We start from the raw sequence: 19,566 nt of genomic DNA on the forward strand, positions 1-19,566 counted from the left end.
TTATGAGGAACTTTATAATTGGTTTATGAAGGAACACATTTTAAGTAACTACATCAATGAAAAGTCGCATCAGTATCTGGTAGACCTAGGTCCAATTTCTCCCAAAAAATTGCAAAAGAAGGCGGACCACTGAGTCAATACAAGGGTCACCAAGACCACCACTGGGGGTGACCAAAAGAAACGAGTTACAAAAACTGCCCAGGAAACAGAGGGTGAGAAGCCCAAGATAAGGCACAAGAGTCTTCTAAAGGCGCCCAGAACTCTGTCCAGGGGGGTGGGCCCAAGAACTCTTCCCAGCCCTCTGGTGGGTGTAAGGGGAAAAGGTTTGATCCTGCTAAAGCCTGGTGCTTCCACTGTAACACAAAGGGACACTGAACTGCAGATCCTGCCTGTGCCAACATACCAGCCCCTAGCCCCCCCTCCAGTTTCTACTGCTGGGACAAATCTCCAGATGGCATGAATAGTGCGCCCAGAGCAAATCTGGATTCACACTGAGGCTGTTTTAGACTCTGAAGGGGAGGGATGGTTAGCCACTTTTGCTGTCTGCCCCTAATCTAAAAACAATCCTGCTTTACCCCTTAGTGAATGGGACTAAGAAAGAAGCCCTGAGGGGATATAGGTGCCATTGTCACCATGGTGAGAGACACCCACAGGTTTTCCCAAAGCAATACCTGACTGAAATTTTTTTATCCAGTTACCAATGCTGACAGTGTTACCACTAATCATGCCATGGCTATGGTAACTTTAGACTGGGGGGGGTGGTTGGGGTGTACTGGCCTGAAACAGGTAGTGTGGTCTGTCCAAACCTCACAGCCACCTGTCTGCTTGGAAATGATCTAGAAACCTCACCATCGGCTGAGGTAGAAAGAAAGAAACGTGGAGCCATGATGCAAATCCTTGAGATAGTGTATGTGAAGACAAGAGCACAGTGCCTAGCACAGGGTGAAAAAGAAAAGTTGGAGCCTGGAATGATGGACCAACCTCCTAAGAGAAAAGGTAGGAAGACTGGTGAAACAGCATCCCCACAGCAGAAAAATCAGGACCCCTCTCCTTCCCATGACGGAGCTGAGCCCATGGAGCTTGAGCCTTACTAAGTGGAGCTCTTTGTCCCAGGGGGACCCTCAGGGGAACAGCTGTACTTTGGGCAGCAGTTCTGTCCCTTTCTTGAAGGCCTGAAGCAGCAAGCTGCTGCACAGGAGCAGGGAGATGTCTGTGGCTCCCAAAAGGTCTATTTGGAGGAAGGACTCCTGCACACTGAGGCCTAAGACCCTACATCTGGAACCAAAAGGAGAGTGGTAGTGCTTCAGCTGTATAGAGAGTTTCCATTCACTCTAGCCCATGATATCCCCCTAGCTGGACATCTGGGCCAAAAGCAAAACCTGGGTAAGATTGACCCCAGATGTCCCAAAAAGTGAAGGAGTTTGTAAGTTTCTGTGTTATCTGTCAAGCCAGTGGCAAGACGGTAGGACACCTCCGTAATTCCACTAACGGTGGTTGGGGTCACCATTGAGAGGCTAGGTGTAGATGTAGTTGGTCCACTTGGCCTCCCACCGACTCAGGAAACAAACTCATAATGGTGGTAGAGGATCATGCCACCAGGTATCCTGAAGCCATTCCACTTAGGACTACTACAGCCCCTGTAGTAGCCCAGGCCCTTATTGGTGTCTTCACCAAGCAAGGGTTTCTTAAGGAGATAGTATCAGACAGAGGGTCCAACTTCATGTCTGCATAATTAAAACACATGTTGGATGTATATGTGACTCGGACATATACATTAAATATTGTATACTTTGCTCCTGCAGTTGCCAAAGCAGGTTTGCGTGTTGTTTATTGACTGTAATGGAGGACCAAGTATATGTTTCAATAAAAATAATTAAAAAAAAAAAAACATGTGCGATGAGTGTGGAGTGATCTACAAGTTCATAACACCTTATCACCCACAAACCAATGGCCTTGTTGAGAGAGTCAACAAGACAATTAAAGGCATGATAATGGAACTCACTAAAAAAGCTCAAAAGGAGATGGGATATTCTGTTGCTGTGCCTGCTTTTTGCCTACAGAGAGGTGGCTCAGAAGGGAGTAGGCTTTTCACCCTTTTAATTTCTGTTTGACCACCTTGTAAGGGGACCACTCTCTCTTGTGAGGGAAGGATGGGAGAAACCCCAACATGTACCAAAACAAGATGTAGTGGACTATGTACTAGGCTTTTGTTTCCAATATGGCAGAGTACATGCTGAAAGCATCCAAGAATCTTGAGGCCAGCCAGGAGCTCCAGAAGCTCTGGTATGACCAGAAAGCTGCACTGGCAGAATTACAACCAGGGCAACAGGTGTGGATTTTGGAGCGAGTGGCATCAAGGGCTCTCCAGGGCAAATGGAGTAGCCGTTACCCTAGCCTAGAAAAGAAGAGTGAGGTCACCTACTTGGTTGACCTAGGCACTACCAGATCCCTCAAAAGGGTGATACATGTGAACCGCATCAAACTCTATTGTGACAGGGCTGATGTGACCATGTTGATGGTTACTGATGAGAATCAGGAGACCGAGAGTGAACCTCTCCCTGACCTCCTCTTTTACAGCCCCCAAGATGGGTCAGTAGATGGGGAGATGGGGTTATCTATTCAGACACCATCTCTGCCCACCATTAAGCTAATTGCAGACAGGTTCTGCAACAGTATGCCCTCACACAAGGAAGCGCTGTCCCCGAGTGCTGCTGCCCGACCTTCTTGCAACGCGTCGCGGCCCCCGCTTCGCGGGAGCCGCTCGTAGGCGAGACTTCCCTGGGAGAATCACTTTTCTCAAACTCTACTTGTGCATTGTGCACCAACGCGCCCTGTGGACTCTAACAGCCTGCTGACAAGGGTAGAGGCGGGACTGCGAGGACCAGCGTTCCGAGCGGCGGGGATCGGCCGCAGCTGGTCCTCTTCCCGCCCCCTCCTCCTCCCTTCAAAATCTCTGTGGAGCGAGTGTGCCCTGTGAGCCCTCACACAAGGAAGCGCTGTCCCCGAGTGCTGCTGCCCGACCTTCCTGCAACGCCTCGCGGCCCCCGCTTCGCGGGAGCCGCTCGTAGGCGAGACTTCCCTGGGAGAATCACTTTTCTCAAACTCTACTTGTGCATTGTGCACCAACGCGCCCTGTGGACTCTAACAGCCTGCTGACAAGGGTAGAGGCGGGACTGCGAGGACCAGCGTTCAGAGCGGCGGGGATCGGCCGCAGCTGGTCCTCTTCCCGCCCCCTCCTCCTCCCTTCAAAATCTCTGTGGAGCGAGTGTGCCCTGTGAGCCCTCACACAAGGAAGCGCTGTCCCCGAGTGCTGCTGCCCGACCTTCCTGCAACGCCTCGCGGCCCCCGCTTCGCGGGCGCCGCTCGTAGGCGAGACTTCCCTGGGAGAATCACTTTTCTCAAACTCTACTTGTGCATTGTGCACCAACGCGCCCTGTGGACTCTAACAGCCTGCTGACAAGGGTAGAGGCGGGACTGCGAGGACCAGCGTTCCGAGCGGCGGGGATCGGCCGCAGCTGGTCCTCTTCCCGCCCCCTTCTCCTGCCCTGCCTTCATAACTTGCGTAGGTAACGCGCACGCGGGACGCGTGCGGGGCAACGGCCGGGGCGAAGACCGGGCAAAGAGCGGGCCGTTTAAGGCCGTTCAAGGACGGCAGAGGACGGCCCAGGCCCTGAAACCCTGTCACATCGCCCTGAAACCACCATCCAGGTAGGCCGATTGCCGCTTAGCCCTTCGAGGCCATAGCCTCTCAACACCTGGTTTAGCACTTTTCATCGCCAACGCCAAGCATGCGGCACAAAACAAGAAGCTGTACCAAAAAAGCTACGGAGGTAGCACAAGTGACTGGTCCTATTGACCTTTTCATCTCACGAGTAAATGAGACAATTGATAAGAGCATTGTACTCCTAGAGAAAAGAGTCTCCTTGGACCTTATGAACGCTAAGCGCTCCTCCCTGGGCTCCCTTGCAAATGCAAATTCACCCTCTCAGCAAGCTTCGAATAATTGCTCTTTGCCCTTGCCCTTGACCACTATAGGCACTATTACAGTACCGAGTGCTGTTGACTTGTCGGTTACCTGTTCGGAGTCGGACCCATCCTTTGTGGATCTGGAGGCGACCCCAGACCTAGAAGCCTGTCGGACACCCAGAGAGACGGAGCCGGGTCTGGATGGGCTAACTGCCAAGTCGACTCCTCATGTGCCTAGTGATTCCAGGGGAAAGGTCACTTTTATTCCAACAAAAGTAGTGACCAAACCCAAAACTAAGGAGTCTAAACCTAAGGAGAAGATTAAAGCTAAAGTTAGTAACCACAATCTGATAACACCTACTCCACACACAGCGCCTGGTATTCCATGTTGGGTCGAAAACATGGTCACTGATCTCAAGCATGATCTTGAAGCCACAATAGCGGCCCAAATTAAACCCTTGATTTCTAAACTTGATAGGCTAACATCGCTCATTAATACTAAATGGTCCACCAAGTCTAATGAGCCTGGGCCTGTCCAGCAACAAGGGCACTGGGAATTACTGTCCAACCCCCAACCGCCAGCCAAGGTCATCAAGCCCATAACTGGTAAAACGAATCTTTTGTCATCTTCCAAGGACCAAGCTGCATTACATTCTCCCCATTCAGGGAATAACCTAGCTCAGCCGCCACCTATCCCCAATACAAAAGCGGTGAGCAATCCCTCATCTGTGCAGCAAACAGCCGTTGGTACCAAATCCAATACCTCCCAAACTACGGGTCCCAAAGGGAAACCTACGAATATCCTAGCCTCTCACTCTACTAGTAACTCTGAAACCCCTAAGCCAAGGCAGACTCGCTACAAGTCTATTAGTCTGCCACCAGAAGTTTCTCCTTTTGTGATCGTGTTGACTGCTGTCCCCCCACTGAAGGAAGGAGTTAAAGAGACCTATGTAGAGTTAAGAAATAAATGTGCACAGTGGCTCCAAATACACAAACCACTACCTAGTAGCATGAGTGGGGAAATTCTCACTGTACGTAGAGGGGATTGGGTGGGTAGGGGCAAGAAAACAATACCAGGGGATGTAATTACTGTTAATTTCAGGGATGTGGGGGCTGCGACTTTTATTTGTAATGCACCTAACAGCGGTCCTGCCACCCAGATCAAACCACTTCCCTTGTCCTACTTCCTCCCCAACTCGACAAGACCCAACTTCCACCGGCCAATCATTCCAAGCAATCAAGAGCCTCTACGTCCCCCCCGATATGCCCCTAACCACTGGCAGCAGTTGCCCTACTTTCCACCTTTTGTCCCGCACCATGTGGGCCCCCAGTGGCAACAACCTTTCCACCCCTTACCACCTTTTTTCCAACCTACCCAGCAGTGGCAACAACCGCCTCAGCCACCACCTACTGCCAATCATCATCAATGGCAACAGCCACGGCAGGATCCATTTTCCTCTCTGTCCCTTAACCCCTCCTATACACAGTTTGCCCACCCAAATAGATACTGTGTACTGGATGAGGTTGATTGACTTTCTTCTAAGGGAGGCTCAGACACTGACCTCCCTCATGCTAATATCGTCATGAAGGACGCAGTGCTGGATACATCTCTCCCTACAATCTTAGAGGTGTCATCACCTACACCAACCAGGGATAGTGTAGTTTCATTCAACCGCCATTGTACTGTGATTCCAGACGGAGACTCAGCACATGGCGAGTTGAAAATTCTTAGTTGGAACCTTGCTGGGATCTCAAGGAAACTAGGCCTCCCAGAGTGGAACGCTCGGGTTGATGCCCACAAAATCTGTATATTTCAAGAGACATGGGCCACTGAACCACTGCACCGGGTGGGGTTTGTCACCTTTTTCACACCAGCAATAAAATCTAAGGCAGGGAAGGGGCGGCCATCGGGGGGGCTAATTATTTGGATAAGTACCCTGCTTAATTGCAGGATAACCACCAAGAAGGCAGGAACTCCGGATATCCTTGGTGTCTCCCTACTGGGCCTACGGGGAAGTATAGCTGTTGACCTTTACAATGTTTACATCAGGGGAACAAAAAATGGGAGCATTTCACCCACAATGATGGAGCTTGAGGCTCAGCTGGGAGAGCAGAGTGGATATGGTCATATCCTAGTAGCTGGGGATTTTAATTGTACATATGAACCGCTCCCCCTAGAAGGAATACCAGACCTAGGAGAAGAGGATAGTAGATGGGGTATCCCTACCCTCTCTATCCCACCCATTAAGCGCTGGACTCGCAGTGCAATCCATCTAAATGCACTCACACTGGAGTTTGGATTAAGAGCTGCTAATGGTCGCACTCGATCTGACCCCCTGGGTGCTCCCACATTCAACAGAGTTGGCCAATGCACACGGATTGACTATATTCTGCTGGATAGGGGCCTCTGGAGCCATGTTAACGACATGGTTATTACCAATACCATAGAGAGCGACCATAACCCACTCTCCTTATCCCTAAAAAATCCTTGGCACATTGAAGTACTGCCAGCCTTTCTAAGCCGCCCACAGGGGATTACTGTTGCCACTTGTGGCAGGCGTCTAAAGTGGAGTAAGTTTATGTGTAACACCGACAAACTATCCACAATAGACGAAGTGGTTAAGGGCACGCAGGCTGAAATTAGCTCTATTGATCTTACCATAGCAGCAGACAAGGCTACCGCTATTTTTGAAGCTGCTGTAAAAACTATTGGGGACCTCTTTTGGGTACAACTGCCATCAGGGAAACAGAAACCTAAACCCAAAGGCAAACATGATTGGTATTCGGCAACATGCAGGAAGGCCAAATCATGCCTAATAGAGGCAGTCAAAGGGAAGTCGCCCCTAACAATCCAAATTGCCAGAAGAGACCATAAAAAGGCCCTACAGGTAGCTAAAAGAGAGTGGGAGGATGCCTACTGGCTAACCCTTAAGGAAGCCAGTATGAAAAAAGACTCTAAATCCTTCTGGGAAACCATTAGGGCACGAAATAGGCCGGATAGCGACCGTATAACCTGCAGTATTTTGAGCGAGGTATGGGAGGCTCATTTTTCCAAACTTTATTCCTGCCATAATGATTTGAATGGAAGAGGGTCTCTCCATTCCTCTCCCTTCACTAATTATATTAATCTCCCTGGTGACCCTGATTTTACCTTGAAGGAAGTAGAATATGCCATTAACTCCATCATTCCACAAAAAGCTGCAGGACCAGATGGCATCCCCGGGGACCTGCTAAAATCTGATGGTGTTAATTGGGGCAAATTAATACACTCCCTCCTTCTTGCCATCTGCAGGGGTGCCCCAATTCCCGTGTCTTGGAAGGGGGCAGAGGTGGTTCCCATCCACAAGAAAGGCCCTAGGGATGACCCGTCCAACTATAGGTCGATTAGCTTACTAGATGTAAGCCAAAAAGTTGTCGGTAAAGTTATTCTACTCAGGATACTCAACTGGGTAGATGAAAACAAAATACTTACCGACTTCCAGGCCGGTTTTAGAGTAGGCACCGGAACGATAGAGCAGGCCTTTAGGCTTATGATGATTTACTGGAAGGTGGTAGTGATAGGCAAGGGCAGTCTTTATCTCGCATTTATCGACTTAAAGACTGCCTTTGACCTTGTCCCCAGGGATTTGTTGTGGAAGGTGTTGGCCAACATGGGGCTTCCAGAGTATCTTTTATCCCTACTGGTCAGGCTCCATCAGGACAGTTTTGCCCAAATTAGGTGGGGCTCTGGAGGGGAGAAAACGGGCTGTATTCCGGTCGAGAGAGGGGTACGCCAGGGATGTGTTCTGGCTCCCACCCTTTTCTCCTTGTACATCAATGGGGTGGTTGAGCACCTACTTAAATCACCATCCGACGAACCATCCCTGGCGGGGGTACGTATACCGACCCTCCTCTTCGCGGACGACACGCTCCTAATCTCCAAGACCCCAATGGGACTGCAGAAACTCTTGGATAACTTCCAAACCTTTTGTACTGACCGGGGCTTGGTTATAAATACCAATAAAACAAAATACCTCGTCCTTAATCCCCCTAAACAACAAGTGCGTCCCCCTATCCTAAATCAGGAGTTCTTGGAAAGGGTTAAAGCATTTGATTATTTAGGGATACGTATCTCAGACAAAATGGATTGGACCCTCCATCTAGATAAGATGCTGCTGAACCATAAAAGGATCACAGGTGCCCTATTGAGGGAGCAACGTTCCAGTTCGTTCAAACCAATAGGAACAGTCCTAGAGATCTACGCTGCCAAGGGTGTCAGCTCTGCACTATATGGAGCTGAACTTTGGGGCTTTGCATCTTCCCAAGCTCTACAAAAATCTGAGAACAATTTCTGCAGACAAATAATGTCCCTCCCTCAAAGTACCCCACTTCTACCCTTATTTATGGACCTTGGCTGCACCCAGATTGGTGAAATTGCGAAATTCCGACCTCTCTTATTATGGGCTCGTATTTGGCGGGTAGAGGAACTCAATGCCTACGCCAGAGGCCTGGAAGAAATAATGGCGTCACCTCACTGGGCCAGAGTCAAAGGGTTAGTAGACATGAAAATCTTATTGTCGAACTTGGGCCTATTGGACTTCTGGTCAACCAGAACCTCTCCTCCTAAACAAGTACTCAAAAACCTTTATCGGGATTGGATTCGCTCCCAAAGGCACTCTAGCACATCCATTGGTAGGCTCACAGAGGACTTTTTAATGTTTAAAGACTGTCCCAGACGAGAACCCTACCTAGATATAATCGGGAAACCGTTTGCCCGCTCTTTGTATTTCAAATTTAGAACGGGCACCTTGCCATTGAATACTTTTACCAAATCATGGAAATCCTGCACAGATAAAACTGATTTGTGCCCATCATGTTTAGCCCACCCAGAGACATTAGCCCACTTCTTATTTGTCTGCAAGGAATATGCCAATCCAAGAAGGGCGTGGCTGAAGAACTTGTGCCGGCAATTGGGAACCAGGAGCCATGATGTGGCAATTAGGATTCTTGTTTCGGACAGCTATGTACCCTACGCCTGTGCCCTAGCAAAATTTTTATCTTGGGCTTGGGCTATTCGAGCCAGAAAGCTTAAATACTCTGTTTAATCTCTTTTTAACAATATTAATTCTTGTAAAATGTCATACTTTTTTGCTATTAACTGGAAATGTGCTGCCAAATTTATTATTAACTACAAATTTTTTTTAACAAAAACTTGCTTTTATGATAATGGAATTTTATCGAAATAAAGCTTTTGACTTTGACTTTGACAGTATGCCCAGCTCTTTTCCTTAACCCCTGGTCAGACTCCCTGGTGTACCCATGATGTGGACACTGGAGACAGCTTGCCTGTCAAAACCAAAATCTATCGCCATTCTGACCAAGTTAAGGAAAGCCGCCACAATGAGGTCAGCAAGATGCTGGAGTTGGGGGTCATTGAGCCTTCTGAGAGTCCCTGGGCCAGCCCAGTGGTCCTAGTCCCCAGACCTAATTCACAGGGTGGAAAGAGAGAAATGAGTTTTTGTGTGGACTACAGAAGCCTCAATGCTGTCACCAAGACAGGTGCACTCCCCATCTCCAGAGCTAATGAACTGATAGATAAGGTAGGGGCTGCCATGTACCTTTGAATTAACTGTAGAGTACTGGCAGATTGGCCCCTGGAGCAAAGATGAAGCCAGCTTTCTCCACACCTGATGGGCACTTATAGTTCACTGGGATGCCCTTTGGTCTAAAGAATGCCCCTGCCACCTTCCAAAGGTTGGTGAATCAATTCCTTACTGGGTTAGAGGGATTTAATGCAGCTCATTTTGATGATATTGCTGTGTTCAGCTTTTCCTGGCAGGATCACCTGCCCCACCTGGGGAAGGTATTACAGGCCCTGCAAGCTGCAGGCCTAACTATCAAGGCATCAAAGTGCCATATAGGGCAGGGAACTGTTATGTACTTGGGCCACCTTGTGGGTGCCAAGTCCAACCACTACAACCCAAAATCCAGACAATTCTGGATTGGGAAGCTCCAACCATCCAGGCCCTAGTCGGGGCATTCCTTGGCTTGACTGGGTATTATAAAAGGTTTGTGAAGGGGTATGGATCCATTATGACACCCTCACAGAACTCACCTCCAACAAGATGCCAAAGAAAGTGAACTGGACAGTTGGCTGCCAAAAGGTTTCTGACGCCCTAAAAGAGTCAATGTGCCCAGCACCTATTCTCAAGGCTCTAGATAACTCCAAGCAGTTCATTGTGCAGACTGATGCCTCTGAGCTAGGGATAGGAGCAGTCCTATCCCGGGCCAATTATGATGGACAAGACCAACCTGTAGATGTCATAAGCAGAAGGCTACTCCCCAGGGAGCAGCATTGGAGTGCCATTGAGAGGGAGGCATTTGCTGTGGTTTGGTGCCTGAAGAAGTTGAGACCATACCTATTTTGTGCTCACTTCCTATTTCAAATTGAACAGACCCCAGACCCCCTCAAATGGCTAAGTCAGATGAAAGGGGAAAATCCAAAACCTTGGAGGGGGTCCATCTCCCTACAAGGAATGGCATTCACAGTGGAACATAGACCTGGGACTACTCATGCCAATGCAAATGGCCTTTCCAGATTTGACCACTTAGACAATGAAGACTCTCATTTGGAGGGGGCGTTAGGAAAGTGCCCCTTTCTGCATGGTTACCCCCAACTTTTTGCCTGGCACATGATGCACTATGACTTGGTGCGCCCTGGCTTTCATATGCGCCCTGGGTTCCTGCCAATCAGGTTCCCAGAGAATGTGTTCTTTCCTTAAGCTGTACCTTTGTACCCACAATTGGCACATCTCTGGCCACAGGTAAGCCCCTTGTAAAAGGTTTCATGGGTACCAAGGGCACTGTGACCAGGGAAGGTCTCTAAGGGCTGTAGCACCTATTGTGCTACTCTTAGAGGCCCTGTATATTGACACCCACACACTGCCATTGCAGGCTGCGTGTTTTGGTGCTAAAAAAAAGTGTAGAGTAGACATGGCACAGATCCCTGTGTGCCATGCCTTCAACCCACTGTCTGGGGCCTAGTTAAGCCACCCCTCTAGCAGGGTGCACTAGCCCCCAGGTAAGGGTACATTGGCATGAGCTATGTACCCCTACAGTGCCTAAGTCCATTTTTAGAAATTGTAAGTGTAGTAAAGCCATAAAGAGTATATGGTCTGGGAGTTGACCATTACGAACTCCACAGCTCCATAATGGCTTAACTAACACCTGGGAAGTTTGGTAGCAAACTTCTCAGCACATTAAACCCACACGGATGCCAGTGTGGGATTTAATGTAAAATGCACACAGAGGGCATCTTCGGGATGCCCCTTAAAAACGACCAGCCCTTGTATGGTTCCTGAATGGCTGATCGCCATTTACTACCGCCGGACAGGTTTCTGTACCCCTGGGTAGAGAGCCTCCACTCTCTGGGTCCAGAAACAAAGCAGATCATGTGCAGAGGTGTCCTGCCTCCACCCCCAGGATGGGCTGGGTCCAGGAGAGGAGAAGCTTCAAAGGCCTGCTGCCTTTGTAAGCTGTCACTGCCGTTTGCTGCCCCCAGCAACTGGCTCCCACTGGTTCTGCCCCCCTCTTTGGGTGGGAGAATCGGCAGGAAAACCGAGCTAGGAGGAGAGGTGTGCCCACCTTTGCTAACCCCACCCCTCAGGTTGGGGTGGCAAGGTGAAGCACTCATCTCAGTCCTCTCCATCTTGGAGATGAGGGAACCCAACCAATTAGGAAGAGGCTCATGCCCCCCTCCCATTGGCAAAATAGTGAGTGTTCCCACCCCAAGGAAAGGACCCATTGGCCCCGACCTGCACACTCCTTTTAATGCCCCTAAATTCAGTATTTAGGGGCGAGCCTAAAAATTGCCTTCTCAGATTCGTGGAAGAACGAAGAAGGACCTTAAGGTTGTGCTGACCCAGAAAGAGGAGGGCACCTACTGCTTTGGACTCAGCCCTACCGGCCTGTCCAGACTTTAACCTGCCTACAGCGACAACCCCGGCAGCCCCCCAGAGCCCGAAGGACCAGCCCTGCACTCATCTAACAGACTGTCTCCTGTGAGCACCGGATTTGCCAAAGCAAAGACTCCCCCACAGAATACGGATCCAGGAGGCTCTGTGATTTTGCACGACTCCGCACCCGACGGCCACGGCCTGAGTTTGAGTGGCTCCTCACCACGAGGACGTATCCACAATGTACCTGTCCTCCAAAATGACACCTGCAGCCTCAAGCTGAAGTGTTCCTCTGACTGTGACTGGAGCTGGTAAGAAGACCCGTTGCAAAAAGACATCCCTGCACCTGATGCCCATTGGCCTTGGGTGGCCCAAACAACGGTATTCAGGCATCCTCCAAGAACCCACCTTACCTCTCCAGCCAGAGGTCGTCTTCTGGAAGTCTCTGCCCGAGCCTGCAGCCTCTTTGCCGAACTGAAGGTCTCCATTGGAATTCACAAGGTCCCCAACGTCTCCTTGGCACACTGTGCTGATTGTTGGCCCCTGCATTGCTGACCTTAACCCCAGGAGCTTTCCTCCCAAACCTGAGTGGCCTGCCCGTAAGCGGCCCCTCATCGAAGGCCTCCTTAGCCCCATTGGCTAACATTGGGCCCCTGCAACCAGACCCCTCGGTGCTGCTGGTGGTGCAATTTGAGTTCATACCTAGGCCTTGGGGAACCTTGGTCCTAACCCCCAAAACTCCCACTCGTAAGTCGTTTACTTACCTGAAAACCGTTAATCCATTTTCTCCCATAGGAACCATTGGTTCGCGTTTTGTGCATTTTGTTCCTAAAAATGTTTTTTGTTGAGTTAAACTTTTGTATGTAAGAAAGAGTAACTAAACTGCAAACCTTTAAAAGTCTTTCTTACCTTGCATTATGAGATACCCGGTGTGGTATCCAGGTATACCACCCGAGTAGTCGATGTAATCTAAAAGTAATCCAAATAATTCCAAAAGTAAACTGTTTTTGATCCCAATACAAACCTGTAAGGATTGCAAATTCCACCACAACTGCATTTCCTTGTAAAGTCTTGCATTTGAGAGTATATTTCACTTACATGCACCAAGTCCTGCTTGGTTCTAAAAATAAAACATAAGTATGCCTTTTTTTTTATACTTACTTAATTGGTCTGGATTCTGTCTCTGAGTGTGTGCCATCAGTCTTGGTTGAGTGAATACAATGAATTCTTAACACACCCTCTGAATAAGCCTAACTGCTTGCCCACACAACCACAAAGGGAGCTGGTGGTACTTGCCTAAGTTAGCCTCTGCTATACCTTTGGGGACTCCATGGACTCTGTGCACACTCTATTTTACTTTGGAATATTATAGACAGAGCCAGCTTCCTACAGGTTCCTTTTCTTATTCACCCTATTATGTTGAGCCAACTTTTTCCTGATTTATTTTCTGTTCTTTACCTTGTGTTTAGGATGGTTATGAACAACTTCGTCAGCTCTCCCAGAATGCCATGAAAGGGGTTATCCGAGTGAAGTTTGTTAATGACTTGGGGGTGGATGAGGCTGGAATTGACCAAGACGGAGTTTTCAAAGAATTCCTGGAAGAAATAATCAAGAAAGTGTTTGATCCTGCACTGAATTTGTTTAAGGTACATTTTTAGATGTTGCCTTTAGTTATTAGAAGTGTTTTAACTTCTGGGAAATGCAGTTGTAAATAATGAATTTAACCTGCTCCTCTTTTTTTGTTTTAGACAACGAGTGGTGACGAAAGATTATACCCATCCCCTACATCTTATATCCATGAAAACTATTTGCAGCTTTTTGAATTTGTTGGGAAGATGCTTGGCAAAGCAGTATATGAGGTAAATTAAAGAACATAGTGTCTGATGAACAGATGCGGGGTGAAATAAGTGACGCTGCTTTCTTGTGAATTGCTTTGAGTTCATAGGCACATGATTCAGACTGTTATTTTTTGATAAAACCTAACCCTAATAATTAACATTTTCATCTTCACAAGCTTCCTAGAACATAAACATATTGCACAAAAATAATATCGAGCACATTGTGCAGTTTTGGTAGCCAAAAGCAGGTTCCCAAAGTTATGGATGTAGAAAGTGTCTGCTTTTATAGAAAATGTGTTTTTGGATCAAAATCGTGCCCTCCGTTCAGCATACACAGGTTTACTAAGCAATAGTAATTTTAGAATGGGGATAATTTTGTAAGATAGTGGAGACACATCACAGTATTCTGTAAATCTGGTTGTCTAGATTAGTCACAATTGAAAAGCTTAGCAATAACATTTTGGAATTTGCAGTTGCTATTTCAGTTGTCATCCTCTAGATTGTGAGAAACATGGTACAGAAGCAAAACCGGATCTCTAACCCTAAAGCTAGTGCTCTGTTCCTTTCTAGCCACCTACAACAATCCAGAATAAATAGGGGCAAGTGGTGATGGATCCCAAGGCATCCATGCACTATCAAGTCAAAAGAAACATTTATTCACTACTCGGCATTGTACCTACTTTGGTCAATAGTTAATTTTCATATCCTCTTTATACTTTGATAATGTATCATTTACATTTTGCATTGCTTGATTGCACAATTTATTATATTTTCAATACTTGGTTACTGTGGCTTTCATGGTCTGGCACTCTAGTAGTATTTAGTCTTTTTAGACACAAATGGCATCCAGATCACCCTGTTTTGGGTATCTGATCTGCCAGAGGTATACATTGAATCAATTAGTTTATAATCCTTAAAGGTTGATCACTTTAGCCTCTTCTATTAACATGCAATTTTAGATAATGAAGTAGAGTCAAAGATAAAATACACATCTTTGGAGCTAAAAAAAGTTTAGGCTAACGTCCATGGACAATATAGAAATTTGAATGTATGCTTCTACGTATGTGAACTATACGTTAATTATACATAAGCATGCATTAGCCTTTACCCTAATTCCTAACGGTTTCTTCCTTCTTGACTGCAGCCCTAAACATGTTTTTTTCCCTTTTCAGTAAGTGGTCTCTACCGTTTTATGGCAGCTGAATACACCAGTACATTTCCTTTGTCACTGTTCTCCGCGCCTTCATATTGAGTCTTGATTTAGACTTTCCACTGCTCTAATCCCACTCCGTATCCTAAGATTACTGTAACACAGTCTTAATATCAACTAGTACCCAATACTAAACCTAATTTTTACTGGAACCCTAACAGTAACCCTTCATTTACACCATCATAACCCTAATCCAACCTCTAAAGAATTTCCATCCAAATCCAATATCTTACTTTATCGCTAATTCTTATACTTTAATAACCCAGACCATTACCATGAACCCACATGCCTTACTTTAAATACCATAATTTCCTCCAACCTTCACTCCTAAACATAGGCTAACCCTCCATTACCTCATCATTATTCCATTCTTAACCTATGCTTTTGTTTAACCACTTTTTTCAATGTTTTCTATTGTTTATTATCTGTACTTTGTTACTTTGGGATTTTATTTGCTGCTTTGTTTTGTTACAGTACCTTTTGCCTGCTTGTTTACTGCAAACCTAACAAAGAGGTACTCATTCCTCCTGTAAACATTATCTGCTTTGCATTCAATAAGGAGCAATAGAGGGCAAAAACGTGCCCCAATCACCTTCCAATCAACATCTATTCATACATCAAAGATCTGCCATTAGTAGGCACTTTCTCAATTGCTTATTATCTACAGGGTTAGTGTGGGGAGGATATTCTTATCTTTTCCCACGGCCATCTATTCGTTAGCACAGTACGGCCTAGTCCTCCGTGGCTACTTGATTTTAAGAGATTTACAGAAAAAGAAAGAAAAGTGGTCAGTCAATTCACTCAATACACAGCATACCCCCTCTGTTTAAGTGTATGTGTACTGAAAGTAGCCTGAAGTTGGGGTTGTTCTCTCTAAACATAATCTTTAGTTCTCGCCTGCCAATGCGCTTGTTTCTTTGTGTGTCTGTCAGTCACACTTTTTATTGTTAGATGTCCAGGGAGGTGATTGTTGACCTCGGTTGCCCTGATGAATTTGCCGCTAATATACAATTGGCAATGAAACATGTTGGCCGTCCTTGAAGTGGTCTACCACATGCTGTGTTTTTAACATTGTGCAGACTCACAGTTCGGAATAAAAGCGACAAGGTTGTGTGTGAGTCTAGCCCAATTTTAATTGAGACTTCTTGATTCTCATTTTTTCACGGGGTCTTGATTGTTTGTCTTTCTTCTACACTCTTCCTTCACTGGACACACTACTTTTTTTTCATTTGAGAAAGTTCTCGATGGTGACAAAAACGTGGGCAAGCTGGTGAGAACCTACCAGTAGCTCCTCTGGTGGTGCACATGTGAGAGAATTTCTCTTTTCTCTACACATTATGTCTCTGTAGCACACATACGCTTAAACAGAGGGGGTATGCTGTGTTTTGAGTGAATTGACTGACCACTTTTCTTTCTTTTTCTGTAATTGGTTTAAAATTAAGTGGTCACGGAGGATTAGGCCATACAGTGCTAACGAATAGCTGGCCGTGGGCAAAGATAGGAATATCTTCCCCACACTAACCCTGTAGATAATAAGCAATTGAGGAAGTGCCTTCTAATGCCAGATCTTTGATGTTTGAAAACATTATCTGCTTACCAGTTTGCTCCTTGCTTCTCTGCCAACTACCTCAACATTAACTTTTATAACTATATACTTACACTATACTTGCATTTTAATATGTCTAAGTTTAGCTTTTATTCCCTGGACCAGCTTGACTGTTGCCATTTATGACCAAAAAGTTCTGAATTAAGGATACCTCAGGATGATGCGTTGTGACTGCATATCCTTACATTTTCTGAAAGGCATCAAGTTGTTTTTTAAGGCAGTTCCCTTGACCACCACAGCCATCCAATGGTTTCAAATGCAGCCATTTGCTGAAAGGAAAAATAGAGAAAACATGATGTTATTCCAGATTTGTTTGACTTATTTAACTTTCATGTTGACTTAAACTTTTCTTCTAACATACTGTAGTTCAAACAGTTAGGTGTGAGAGGGCCTGGTGTGTACATTGGGATCAGGTGTTCCTATAGAGTGTGGAGACTCACGGCAGCGAAGACGGTTTTAGTTTCAAATGTGTTTTATAAATTTTTTCCAGTAAAGTATCCATAGACATTGTGACATAATGAATAGGCAATAGGCATATACTGCTGGCGGGACAGACAAGCATGTCTTCCCTAAGATTGAAAGGAGAGGTGAGGTACATATGCCAAGAAGGGAGTACGATGTCGAATAAGCAAATGTTGATCCTTGTGATAAGGCAGGACAATAAAAACAACAACCAACCCCCCCCCCACCTAACCCCAACTCGACCCCCCCTCCCCCATCCCAACCAGTGTGCCATGTGTCAGCAGAAAATCGACGATTAGGCCAGTACAGAGTGGTGCGAGTAGACAAGGAGTCACCGGGAGTCATGCATGGTATCAGTTTGGTGTAGGACACAGAGATATTTAGGGCATGTGACTTCATAGAATTCCTTGGACAGGAGGGATAGCAGTGGAAGCCATGATTTTTGAAATGCACTGGTGGAGTTCGTGAGTGTGGCCTGTATGCGTTCCATCCCAAGGGTGAACCAAAGTTTGTGTAACCACCCTGTATGTGTGGGCTTAGTCGTCGAACCCCACAGTGATAAAATGTGTTGCGTGGCTGCCTGCATGGCGATCCCCATTTGACGACCTCGAATCGATTTTAAGGGAAAGGTGAGTGCATTGGGGAGGCCCAGTATAGCATAGGCCGGGAATCTTGGGATTTCGGTGTCGAAGGTGGAATTAATGTCGTCCATGACCGCCTCCCAGTAGTTCCGGATTTCTTGACATTCCCAGAGGAGATGGGTTAGTGTGCCTCGCTCCCCGCAGCCCCTCCAGCACAGTGCGCTGCGTGACGGGTTCCCCTTGTGAAGCCGGACCGGGGTGAGGTGCCAGTACATTGCCAGCTTTACCACGGTCTCCCTTGCCGCTGTATTACGTGTGGTGTGTGAAGCCCTATAGTACACGTAGCTCCATTCCTTAGATGTTATTGTCCTACCTAGTTCAGCCTCCCAGCGCCTTTGACCTGGTGTTTTATCCGGAGTGGGTGGTGGTGTGAGCATCTTGTAGATATCTGATATGAGATGTTTGTCTGTTTCTTTGGTCAGTAACCATTTCTCAAAAGTTGTCATTGGGCGACCCACCATGGCGGCGGTGGCTGGGTTTGTGAGCCAATGTCGAAGTTGGAAATATTGGAAAAGGTGGGGATCCTCTATCCCGTACCCTTCTTTGACCTCTGAGAGGGGAAGGAAGCCTCGTAGGTTAAAAAGGTCGCCGGCAGAACGACACGCAGTGTCGCGCCATTGTGGAAATGCACGTGGATCATTGCCCAGAGGGGATTCTGGGTTATCCAATATGGGGGTGAATGGGGAGGGGAAGGTTGTCAAGCCCCTCCTGAGAGCGACCTTATCCCAGACCTGCATAGTCGTGCGGGTAATAGGTGATTTTAATATTTATCTTGGCCGATGTTGCCTGGCGAGGAATGGAATTCTCCAGAGCGGAGTCTGAGCCATGGCACTATCTTGGAAGAGCCACCTCTTTTCCGACTCCGGCCTAAACCACTCCACTAGATACCGCATTTGAGAGGCATGGAAGTATTGCAGCAGATTGGGAATACCAAGGCCTCCTTCATCCATGCTCCTGTACGCCAGTTGTTTATGGATACGCGCGCGTTTCCCCTCCCAGATGAAGTGGTGGAGGGCGGCCTGCAGATCTTTTAAAGTGCCCGCAGGGGGCGCGACAGGGAGGGTCTGGAAGAGATAGAGGATCCTAGGCAGAACTGACATTTTCACCGCCGCGACCCTCCCCAATAGAGAGAGCGGCTGCTTTGACCAGCGCTCGAGATCCTTCTGGATTTGGGTAGCAAGGGATTTGTAATTAGTTATTATAGTCGACTCCGTGGAGGAGGCAAGGGCGATCCCTAGATATGGGATTTGTGTGGCTAGCTGAAGACCGCTCCCTTGTCCAATGGCAGATTAAGAGACCGCACGTTCCTGCCCAATGGTAATATCAGAGATTTCCCTCTGTTAATATGGAATCCCGAGACAGAACCGAATGAGTCAAGCTTCTCCATAAAGGCGGGTATAGAGCGGTCAGGGTGGTCGAGGGCAGCTATTAATCATCATCTGCATATAGGCTGATCGTGTGAGGTTCGTGCCCAAAAGTGATGCCTCGAATTTCAGGGTTGTCCCGGACCTTCTGCGCTAGGGGCTCAATATACAGAGCGAACAGGAAGGGTAGACAGGACACCCCTGTCTCGTGCCGCGCTGGATTTCAAATTGGTCCGAGCAATAGCCGCCCAGCCGGACCCTAGCTTGGGGGTGGTGGGAGCAATAGGCAATCCAAGATTGAAAGCGATCACCCAATCCGAAACGCCTCAGAATTCGCTGTAAATAGGTCCAATCTACGCTGTCAAACGCTTTCTCAGCGTCGATGGCAAGCAATGCGGAGTCTGTGGCCTGAAAATGGGCTTTATCGATCAGATGAAGTACCCGTTTAGTGTTATCGCTACATTGTCGGTTGTGCACAAACCCGATTGGTCTGGTTCTAAAATCCCCGGCCGGCAGGGGCCAAGACGTGCGGCAAGAATGCTGGT

General features: G+C 47.3%; 1 protein-coding gene across 3 annotated transcripts in view; it reads left to right on the top strand.

Moving 5' to 3' along the window:
- UBE3B (ubiquitin protein ligase E3B) overlaps window positions 1–19,566 on the top strand; it is a 452,538-nt gene that overhangs the window by 249,660 nt on the left and 183,312 nt on the right. For all 3 annotated transcript variants that reach the window (XM_086943106.1, XM_086943107.1, XM_086943108.1), the window contains 2 exons: window positions 13,370–13,546; window positions 13,649–13,759. In XM_086943106.1, the coding sequence (XP_086799232.1) occupies window positions 13,370–13,546; window positions 13,649–13,759 (288 nt within the window). The remainder of the gene's footprint in view (window positions 1–13,369; window positions 13,547–13,648; window positions 13,760–19,566) is intronic.

Source organism: Lissotriton vulgaris, chromosome 11, assembly GCF_964263255.1.
Source record: "Lissotriton vulgaris chromosome 11, aLisVul1.2, whole genome shotgun sequence".
Lineage (NCBI taxonomy): Eukaryota > Metazoa > Chordata > Amphibia > Caudata > Salamandridae > Lissotriton > Lissotriton vulgaris.